The sequence below is a fragment of the Tupaia chinensis genome, unplaced genomic scaffold (assembly GCF_000334495.1).
Source record: "Tupaia chinensis unplaced genomic scaffold, TupChi_1.0 Scaffold000429_1, whole genome shotgun sequence".
Taxonomy (NCBI): domain Eukaryota; kingdom Metazoa; phylum Chordata; class Mammalia; order Scandentia; family Tupaiidae; genus Tupaia; species Tupaia belangeri.
The window spans coordinates 6714652-6726157 of record NW_006159934.1 but is presented as its reverse complement, the minus strand read 5'-3'; the positions used below and the strand labels follow the sequence as shown (position 1 = coordinate 6726157).

The window sequence follows — 11506 nt, the reverse complement described above, 5'->3', positions numbered from 1 at the left end:
AAGCCGCGCCCACTACCCAGAGCCAGAGGGATGGTGGTAGTCACGGGGCGGGAGCCAGACAGCCGTCGCCCAGACGGTGCCATGTCCAGCTCCGACGCCGAAGACGACTTTTTGGAGCCGGCCACCCCGACGGCCACGCAGGCTGGGCACGCTCTGCCCCTGCTGCCCCAGGAGGTACCTGGGAGGGGGCGGGGTGAGAGGGCGTGGGAGGGGACCCCGAGCCAGAAGCGGGTGCAGGATAGAACTGACCTTGCGAGGTGAGCGGCGGCGTGGGGTGTGGCGGGGGACGCTGGGGCTGAGGGCTGTGGCGGAGCAACTGTGCTCCCCCGCCCGCCCTGTAAAGTGCACCAGATCTGTGCCTTCCCAGCCTTTCAGCGAGCCTGGGCTCCCACGCCCTCCTTCCAGCACTCACTGCCTTCAAGGTTGCTTTACTCCCATCCCTATGTCCCATCTTTACCATCTACAGGAGAGATCCTGGGCTGGCGGAGGGGACTGTGGGACACCAAGAGATGATAGCGTCTTCTATGGTAACCAGGAGGAGGCCTCGGTGGTTGTCCAAACCCAGTCCTCAGCTGCAGATAGTGGGGCCAGGTGCTGTCTGCAGTACGGAGCAAGCGGATTCACAAATGTGTCCACCCTCACCTGACTGCTCTATAGCTCTCACACGGCTCTTTCTAGCTGCTGTGCCATGATGCACTGTGCCTTCCTCCCTTACCTGTCGTGTGCCATAGTATCTATTTAACACCTGAAATGACCCTTAAGGGGAAAGAAGAGGGAAGGTGGGGTGTTGCTGGACACTATAGAAGGCAACTAGGAGGTAGGAACTGAGACAGTGTTGGATATGGGAGTATGTAATGCGTGTAGTCCCAGAAGAATGGACAGAGCCCCAGAGGGACTGGGCTGGTGATGTTTTTGGACAACAGATAGCATCATGCCAATCCTGGAGCCCTGTACCTCCAACATCATGGAAGGCTTGTGAAAATGAGCAAGTTTCTAGAAGTACTCTCTGTAACTGGGGGTTGGGGGGGGTCAGTAGAGAGACACAGTGGTGCTAATTTTTGAATACTATCATTGGGGAAACTGTAATTTGGAGGAAAGGGCACAAGACCCATAGACTTAGTCCAAGGCTCCAGTGCCAGCTTCCCACCAACGACATTCTGTGTGAACTCTTTTCGTTACTTTTTTTCTTCTCTATTTCAATCTTCTCACCTCTGGTATGGAGCAAATACTTGGATGGGTATGAAATATCCTTGGGAAGGATTTAAGGAGCTCCAGCAATGTAAATTAGTAGTATTCGCTCCACCAACCTTCAGATAATGTGAAGTATCATTATTTGAGTCCTTGGTGTGCACATTTTATGGTTTTAGAGGATCTGCAGATTAAGTGAAAGGCATTTCCACTTCTCTGGATAAAGAATAACAGTACATACATACATAGAACTGTAAACACTGGTCTAATTTATTCATTCATTCAATGAGTTTTGCATCTTTACTGTGAATCAGGCACTGCACAAGTTCACTGCACTGGGTGTTTTATTTAATGTATATTTGTCCTCCTTTATTTTACAAAGGGTCCGAAAACTGGAAAGGAGACTGTCTAGGTAAATATGCAAAGACTTTCATGGGAAACAAAAGATGCTGTAATATCAAAAAGAATGCACTGGGATAAAATTTTAGTTTATCTTGAAGAAATTTGTGAGAAAATTAGAGAACTGACCTTGTTTCTTTGGGATGCAGTTTATAGAAACCACAAGCAGTTATAGACATCTCCCTCCACCCCCCCCCCCAAAAAAACCCACCCCCCTTCTCGCGCCAGCTATTCGCACTTTGGGGCAAATCTATGCCATCATTTTCCTGTTCCTTACCCAGCCCTTGCCTCTAGAACTTTAGCTAAACTGGGGCCTAATCTTCCTACTTTACAAATTAAGTAGAAGAGAAGTGGTGAGGGAGAGAATGAGGAGTGGATGCCTAGAAGCATTCAGCAAACATCTGCTGAGCTCTGCTGTGGGCAGCCCAGGATTGGCATGCAGGCTACTTTATCTCCCGTTGGGAAGCTTAGGGTCTAGTTCAAGGAGATGACAAGATAAGTAATTTCCAATATATTGTACTGTGGGGCTGTGCCGGAGTGTGGCATACAGTAAAGGCACAAAGGAAGAACTCCACATTGGGGGCAAGTGAGAGACAGTAGAGCAGAAATGCCCACGAATAGCCGAAACTTGAATTGAAGCCTTTAGAATGAGTGTCTATAGTGCCTTGGTGTGAAGTAGACAAAGGGTGCACAGCTGGGTCAGCAGATCACTCTCCTCCTGATGTGCTTATGCAGTGAACAACCTGTACCATGATGCAGGGCAGTTTTATTTGTTAGATGGAAAGGGAAAGGGGAGAGTGGTAGGAGCATTTTGGTTCAAGAAAGACAGCACAAGCAAGGACATAAAAACAATTCAGTACATGGCAGGAGGACAGTGAAGGCCTGAGTTCTAGAGCAGGCCTGATGGGATTGAAGTGGAAAGACTCAATTTTTTTTCTTTTTTTTTCTTTTTATTATCATCATAATCTTGTTTATATTACATTGGATTGCATATAACTTTACAGTGTATTACATTGCTTTTTCCAAAGGGAATGCCATGCATATCAGTCACTTCAGAGACATTAATCTCCTCACTTCATCATTCAATATCTTTTCAATGTTCTTCCCAATCATTATTATTATTATTCTAATTATTTTTTTAGACAGTCAATTACTATTTCTCATTTTGCTTGTAAAAAGACTTTACCCATCTTGAAATACTTCTCAGATGAATCCAGTTGAGAATACTATACATGTCATCATCAACAGGTAATAAGCCATATCTGTTTCCCACTAATGTCCTGCCTCTCTATTGTTCTCTTGCTGTCTTTCTCTATCCTCTTCTCTTCACCCATTCCACACTGTACTTCTCATTAAGTATTTTCACTGCTTTTATGTCCTCCAATAATTTGTTCTCTACCATAGAGTGCGGATGGATAGTCGGTATATATTAAGTGAACACAGACAGTCTTTCTTTCATAGCCTGGCTTACTTCACTCAGCAATAGATCCTCCATATCTGACCACTTTCTATCAAATGCCAGGGTCTTGTTATTTTTTATGGCTGAGTGGTATTCCATAGAGTATATATACCATACTTTTCCAATCCATTCATCAGTTTGAAAGACTCAATTTAAAAGCTATTAGGTAGAATGAATAGGATTTGGCAATCGATGAGTGTAGAAAAGAGGAAAGAGAGAGGAAAGTATTCAGACAGCTCTCAGGGGTTGGGTGACCAAGTGAATGGTGTGGCACTAACCTGACCCAAGCAGACTGAAGACACAGCAACCCCAGCTCTCATTCCTTCCTATCTACCTGAGAGCCCTGGTGGTTCCTTTGCAGTTTCCTGAGGTTGTCCCCCTTAACATCGGAGGGGCTCACTTCACCACACGCCTGTCCACCCTGAGGCGCTATGAAGACACCATGCTGGCGGCCATGTTCAGTGGACGGCATTACATCCCCACAGACTCTGAGGGCCGGTACTTCATTGACCGAGATGGCACACACTTTGGGTATGTTTCTCTCTACAATCAACTTTGTAGCAAGTGAGTAGCCTGGGCTTGGGTATGGGACATTGGCATCTTTCATAATTCCTAGAAAAGGAGATACATATTAATAGACATTAATAAATGTGCTTATTGAATTGGATCAAAATCTGTAGTTTCTTAGGAGACAAGGACAGCTAGATAAGTTCCAGAGAACACACCCTGCACCCGGCTGTGATGAACTTCTATCCTATTCAACTTGAGACTGGGATGTTGCCATCTATGTGGAGAGGAGCAGGTGCAATCCCACCTAGGAGCAGAGAGTCTAAAACAACTTCTCAGAATACTTTCAAATCCATATTCTGTGGCTTGACATTGCCATGGTGTGCAACAGTGGTTCCCAGACTTCTTTCAGTAGTTGGAAACAAATTAAAAAAAAAAAAGATAAAGAGGCAAGACAGTAGTGCAGTGGTAATACAACTGAACCCACATGGGAAGATCCCCAGTTTGTGTCCTAGGGCCTCCTTGTACATTCCGGACATGTGAACATGGGCCTGTGGTCTAGACTGGCTGAGGTTGGGGTAAATCATAGAGTGAAAACCCTATTGGGTATGCCACTTTCTCTGTTTCTCTCTCTCTCTCTGTTTCTATCTCTGTCTATCTCTTTCCCCCAAGGGGAAAAAAAAAAAAGAAACAAAAATAAAAGGTGAAAGGCCAGAACTGATTAGGTTGCTATCCTTTAATTTTGGCAAGAAAAGTCTTTTTTAAAAACCCAACTTTTGGAGCTGGCAGGTGGTGCAGTGGTTAGGGGTGCTGGGCTCCCACATGGTCAGCTGAGGTTCGAGTCCCAGACCAAGTGACTTGCTTTCTCACTTACTATCTCTCTCTCTCACTCTGTCCCTCTCTGGTCAAATTAAAATAAATAAGTAAAGTCAAATAAAATAGTTCTTTTAAAAAATTCCAACTTTCCATTGTCACTACCATTTTCACACTAAATAAAAAATAAATAAGGGGCTGCAGGTGGTGTGGTGGTTGAGGGCGCTGGACTCCCACGTAGTTGACTACTGACCATGGTTCTAGTCCAGGATCTGGAGGCTTGCTTTCTCCCTTTCCCTTTCTCTCTCTCTCTCATTTTTTCCCTCTCTGGTCAAATTAAAATAAATGAATAAATAAATAAAGTTAAATAAAACAATTCTTTTAAGTAAATAAATAAGATAATACTTACCAAGAGAAGACTTCTGACACCTTACAAATAAAGAATTTAAAGACATGCATCTCAGTTTTCTTGTGTGTGAAGGGAGAAATAATTATAGCTCCCTCACTGGCCTGTAAATGAGGATTAAATAATGAGCCTTGGTATAATCCCTGGCCAGGTCCTTTTCAGAGTGTGTAGCTAGAACTCTTTTGCTCCTTCAGTCTAACTTTGGAGATGACTAGAAGACTGACATGGTCCTTGACCTTGAACCAAATGACCAGGGAGGCAGAACCTCTCCAACTGCTACATCCCTGTGCTGAACTCCAAATAGGATTGCACTCTTTGGAGAAACGGTCATTTTCATCCTCAGAAAGGAGTCTTTGGTCAGATAATTTGCTCTGAAGCATCTGGATATCCCCAGTGGGCTGTCAGCTGCCTCTAGTGCTGAGAAAACAAAGTGTCACATCACTCTGCAGAACTATAAAAAGATTTTTGTTTGCAGGCTGTTTGGGGGAGGAAAGTGCTGGCCCCAGCTGGCAGCTCCCATAGCTCTCTTAGCTGGGCCTTGCCCCAGGGTTTTGTTTTTCAGAGCTCACCAAGGTTTGCTGAAGTCCTTTAGGACTAATTTTGAAGGAGGTTGGGGCTGGGGAGAGGTCAGGGTTTGACTCAAGGCTGATGTGCCCAAGCCCAGATGGCCATAGCTGGGGAGTGACGGAACCAGATAAGGGTGTGGAAAGCAGGATATGGTGCCATGTATGCTCGGCAGCTGGTCTCCAGTGGCCTATGATTAAGCAGCAGTAGATGAATTTGTTAAAAGATTCAGATAAAATAGGAGTTGAGGGCATTTGGAGAGGTGAATTTCTCTGCTGGTGGTCACATGCCCACAGCACCCACCATAGAGAACAGTTCCTCATTTGATCAGTATTTTGTGCTTTGGTGTGAACACTTCTACCAAAGCCTGGACCATTGTGGGCGTGGACTTAGTTGGCTGTGTCTGGATCTGAGCTTTTATGGCAGTAGCTCCTTGAGCAAGGAAAGGTGTTTCCTAACCCCTCTGGGCTCCACCCTATTGGGTATGCCACTTTCTCTGTTTCTCTCTCTCTCTCTGTTTCTATCTCTGTCTATCTCTTTCCCCCAAGGGGAAAAAAAAAAAAGAAACAAAAATAAAAGGTGAAAGGCCAGAACTGATTAGGTTGCTATCCTTTAATTTTGGCAAGAAAAGTCTTTTTTAAAAACCCAACTTTTGGAGCTGGCAGGTGGTGCAGTGGTTAGGGGTGCTGGGCTCCCACATGGTCAGCTGAGGTTCGAGTCCCAGACCAAGTGACTTGCTTTCTCACTTACTATCTCTCTCTCTCACTCTGTCCCTCTCTGGTCAAATTAAAATAAATAAGTAAAGTCAAATAAAATAGTTCTTTTAAAAAATTCCAACTTTCCATTGTCACTACCATTTTCACACTAAATAAAAAATAAATAAGGGGCTGCAGGTGGTGTGGTGGTTGAGGGCGCTGGACTCCCACGTAGTTGACTACTGACCATGGTTCTAGTCCAGGATCTGGAGGCTTGCTTTCTCCCTTTCCCTTTCTCTCTCTCTCTCATTTTTTCCCTCTCTGGTCAAATTAAAATAAATGAATAAATAAATAAAGTTAAATAAAACAATTCTTTTAAGTAAATAAATAAGATAATACTTACCAAGAGAAGACTTCTGACACCTTACAAATAAAGAATTTAAAGACATGCATCTCAGTTTTCTTGTGTGTGAAGGGAGAAATAATTATAGCTCCCTCACTGGCCTGTAAATGAGGATTAAATAATGAGCCTTGGTATAATCCCTGGCCAGGTCCTTTTCAGAGTGTGTAGCTAGAACTCTTTTGCTCCTTCAGTCTAACTTTGGAGATGACTAGAAGACTGACATGGTCCTTGACCTTGAACCAAATGACCAGGGAGGCAGAACCTCTCCAACTGCTACATCCCTGTGCTGAACTCCAAATAGGATTGCACTCTTTGGAGAAACGGTCATTTTCATCCTCAGAAAGGAGTCTTTGGTCAGATAATTTGCTCTGAAGCATCTGGATATCCCCAGTGGGCTGTCAGCTGCCTCTAGTGCTGAGAAAACAAAGTGTCACATCACTCTGCAGAACTATAAAAAGATTTTTGTTTGCAGGCTGTTTGGGGGAGGAAAGTGCTGGCCCCAGCTGGCAGCTCCCATAGCTCTCTTAGCTGGGCCTTGCCCCAGGGTTTTGTTTTTCAGAGCTCACCAAGGTTTGCTGAAGTCCTTTAGGACTAATTTTGAAGGAGGTTGGGGCTGGGGAGAGGTCAGGGTTTGACTCAAGGCTGATGTGCCCAAGCCCAGATGGCCATAGCTGGGGAGTGACGGAACCAGATAAGGGTGTGGAAAGCAGGATATGGTGCCATGTATGCTCGGCAGCTGGTCTCCAGTGGCCTATGATTAAGCAGCAGTAGATGAATTTGTTAAAAGATTCAGATAAAATAGGAGTTGAGGGCATTTGGAGAGGTGAATTTCTCTGCTGGTGGTCACATGCCCACAGCACCCACCATAGAGAACAGTTCCTCATTTGATCAGTATTTTGTGCTTTGGTGTGAACACTTCTACCAAAGCCTGGACCATTGTGGGCGTGGACTTAGTTGGCTGTGTCTGGATCTGAGCTTTTATGGCAGTAGCTCCTTGAGCAAGGAAAGGTGTTTCCTAACCCCTCTGGGCTCCACTTGGGCCTCATGTAGAAAATGGAGGTAAGCGGGATCAGCAGGTGGTGTAATGGTTACATTGCTGGACTCCTACATAGTCAACTACGGTTTGAATCCCAGACTCAGCAGCTTGAAACTCGCACCATTTGTGCCCAATATCCCGAGAAGAGGGTGGTGGAGAAGGGATTATAGTGTGTCTATCTCCCCTGGAGGGGGTGTGATTTCTCACTTTTAGTCTGTCTTTCTCTGTCTCTCTGGTGAGCACACTCACCCTATTGCAAAAATCTCCTGGGAACCAGCAGTTAGCGTAATGGCTATGTCGCTGGCCTCCCACGTAGTCAACCGCGGTTCGCGTCCCAGACCCGGTGGCTTAAAACTCACGCCGGGCACGTGTGCGTGTGTGCCCAAGATCCCGAGAGGAGAATGGAGGAGAAGGGATTGTGGTGTGACCATCCCCCCTGGGGGGTGATTTCTCGCTTTCTGTCTCTATGTCTCTCTCTGTCTGCCTGGCGAGCGCATGTGCCCTATAGCGAAAAAACCTCTCAAAAAAAAAAAATCTCATTAAAAAAAAAAGGAAATAGAGATAAGAAAGCACCTACCCCACAATGCCATTGAAAGGATAAATTCTGGCTGTTATAGATTAATACTTAGCGAGTGTTAGCTCATGTTGTATTATGATGATAGACTAATTACTGAGGTTTAACAGCTTTATTTGAGGATTTACTCTCTCCCTTCCCACGCCTACCATTGATGGATATGATGACTCTTAGTACTAATGAATCTGAAAACAGAATTAGAAGGACAGAACTTTTGGGCCTGGCAGGTGGCATGGTGGTTAAGGCAACTGGACTCCCACATGGCCGACTGCAGTTTGAGTCCTGGACATGGCGGCTTTCTTTCTCTCTTGCTCTTGTCCCTCTCTAGTCAAACTTAAAAATAAGTAAAAATAAATAAAGTTAAATAAAATAATTCTTTCAAAAAAAAGGACTGAACTTTTAAGAAAATACAGTATGAGGCCGGCAGGTGGTGTGGTGAAGATGCTGAACTCCCATGTGGTTGACCATGGTTTGAGTCCCAGACCTGGCACCTAACTTTCTCGTTTTACCTTTCTCTCTTTCTTTCTCTGGTCAAATTAAAAAATAATAATAAATAAAATAAATAATTATCTTTTAAAAAGATTGAAAAAGAAGAAAATGCTGTATGCAATTTTATTCAGTCTCGAAACCAGTTTGTTCAGACATTAGGGTTAGGTATTTTATCTTTTCCACATAGCTACAGGATAATGTTAATGGGAAGGATATGGAACAACTAGAACTCTTCCACAAATATAGAATGCTACTACCTCTTTTTGTTAAACATGTGCTTATCCGGTGGCTGAACAATTCTACTACTACTTACCCAAGAGAAATTGGTGCTTGTGTCCGCAAAAGGTATCTTAAAGAATGTTCTCAGAGTTATACCCATCATAACCAAAAACCAAAACAACCCAACTACCCATCGACAAGAGAATGAGTATTAGCTTATCGAACGTTCATACCATATACTACTTATATAATAAACAATAAGAGGAAACAAACTACTGTTACACCTAACATGGTAGATAAATGTCAGGAACATTCTGTTGAGGGAAAGAAGCCAGATATGAAAGAGAACATATTGTATGATTTTATTTATATGAATTTAAAGAAAAGGCATAACTAATCTGTGGACGAGAGATGTTGGCATATTTTCCTCTATTGAGATTGATTGGGAAGGGGCAGGAAGACACTACTTAAGGAGATGGAAATGTTCTATATTTTCATCTAGGTGCTGGTTTTGTGGTTGTATTCATAGTTTAAAAATAAAGAGTTGAACTATGTAATAAATATTTTATGTTTATTAAATATTAGTATTACCTCAGTTTTAAAACTATGTATATATAGGCTAGATGTTATATCTTTCCATTGTATCTGTATATACCTAATAATTATAGTTCATATATCTCATTATAGTTATAATAATTATACCAATAATAACAACTAGTAACACTTATTGAGGACTAACACTATGCTAGAAGTTTTCTGACCACTTTTCACATATTAACTTATTTAATTTCCTTATAACATTATGCAGCAATTTTATTATTTTTTCCCACTTTATAGACAAAGAAACTGGGGCACAAAGAGGTGAAGTTCACGTATCCAAGCTTACACAGCTAGAAGCCTGGGTCCAAGGTCTGTGCCCTATCCACTCTATGGCACCTCCTAATCCATAGCACTTCCTCACCTCCCTCCTTTGTTCTTTGTCAGGGATGTGCTGAATTTCCTGCGCTCAGGGGACCTGCCACCCCGGGAGCGTGTGCGGGCTGTGTACAAAGAAGCCCAGTACTATGCCATTGGGCCCCTCCTGGAGCAGCTGGAGAATATGCAGCCACTGAAGGGCGAGAAGGTGCGCCAGGCATTTCTGGGGCTCATGCCCTATTACAAAGGTGAGAGGTCAACTGCCTGGGACAGCTGGGGTCTGGGGAAGGAGGGTTGCAAGGCATCCGTCAGCGTCCAGGTTTTTTTCCAGAACAAGTGAGTCCCAAGTTCATCTGAATTACTCAAGATGGAAGAGAATATCTTCCACTCCCAGTTGTACTGGAAAGCTTCAGGTTAAGTTGTCTCTGCCAGTGACAGTTAGGAAATCACATTTCAAAAAGACAGTCCATGGGACCAGCAGTTACGTCACTGGGCTCACACATGGCCGACCATAATTAGAATCCTGGACCTAGCCACTTGAAACTCACCGGGTATGTGTATGTGCATGCTCAAGATCCTGGGAGGAGGATGAAGGAGAAGGGATTGCATTGTGGCCATCTCCCCTGGGGGGTGATTTCTCACTTTCCCTTTCAGTATCTCTGTCTCTGTTTCTCTCTCTCTAGTGAGTGCATGTGCCCGAAGGCAAAAAACTCTAACAACAACAAAAAAGTTAAAAAAAATAAATAAATAGTCCTTATCCTGCTGGTTTCCTTTTGCTGTAGAAAACCATGACCCCTGTTTAAGTTTGTACCATTTATAGGACCGCTGATCCCCTTCCCCAGAAAATCTGTCTCTTTCTCCCTGTATCTTGCTGTCACTAGGACTCTCTGTGCACCCTCCCATCGCCTTGTCCCACTCCTTCACCCTGCCCCAGTGATAGATGCTGTGTTCACTCCTCATAGACCATTTGGAGCGGATCGTGGAGATTGCACGGCTGCGCGCAGTACAGCGGAAGGCCCGCTTTGCCAAGCTCAAGGTCTGTGTCTTCAAGGAGGAGATGCCCATCACCCCCTATGAGTGTCCGCTTCTCAATTCCCTGCGCTTCGAGCGGAGCGAGAGTGATGGGCAGCTGTTTGAGCACCACTGCGAAGTGGATGTGTCTTTCGGGCCCTGGGAGGCTGTGGCTGATGTATATGACCTGCTGCACTGTCTGGTCACGGACCTCTCAGCCCAGGGTCTCACCGTGGACCACCAGTGCATCGGTGTGTGTGACAAGCACCTTGTCAACCACTACTACTGCAAGCGCCCCATCTATGAGTTCAAGATCACATGGTGGTGAGTAGCCCTGGTAGGCATCAGAGTCCTGTCAGGGAGGGTGTCCAACCCCCTTGGTGGCTCTGGGAGAGAGATCCCTGGAGGGGCTGCTGACTGCCCCAGAACCAGCTGAGGTGAGGACCGAGTTCTGAGGCACAGCTCCAAGGGGATACAGGTGTAGCTCCTGTCTCCTGGCCACACCTCAAGGTCAAGCTCAGGCACACAGCCTGCAGCTACTTGGGCCCCACACTCACCCAGCCTTTCCTCGAGGCATGGCAGTCTTTACTTGAGACAAATGGTGTCTAGCTGGGGCTTGACCAGGAAGTTCAGAGAGGTTTTGTCACCTTCTTGACCCTGCAAGAGAATTTCTGCACACTGTAGAGCCACATTACCAAACTGATGTAGGCATAATCACTTCCTCAACCCTGTTCAAATATCCCTTCCTTGTGCTCAGTTTATTGGTATAAACACAGAGCAAGATGAGGATTTACCCTACACCGTAACCCCTGGCTAAAGAAGAAAGAG

General features: G+C 44.8%; 1 protein-coding gene across 1 annotated transcript in view; it reads left to right on the top strand.

The window, feature by feature from the left end:
• Positions 1 to 6: 6 nt before the first annotated feature.
• Positions 7 to 11506, top strand: part of KCTD7 (potassium channel tetramerization domain containing 7) — a 14983-nt gene continuing 3483 nt past the window's right edge. The window contains exons 1-4 of the mRNA XM_006155022.3: positions 7 to 174; positions 3408 to 3577; positions 9737 to 9915; positions 10630 to 11002. Coding sequence (XP_006155084.1) covers positions 31 to 174; positions 3408 to 3577; positions 9737 to 9915; positions 10630 to 11002 — 866 coding nt within the window. The 5' untranslated portion in view covers positions 7 to 30. The remainder of the gene's footprint in view (positions 175 to 3407; positions 3578 to 9736; positions 9916 to 10629; positions 11003 to 11506) is intronic.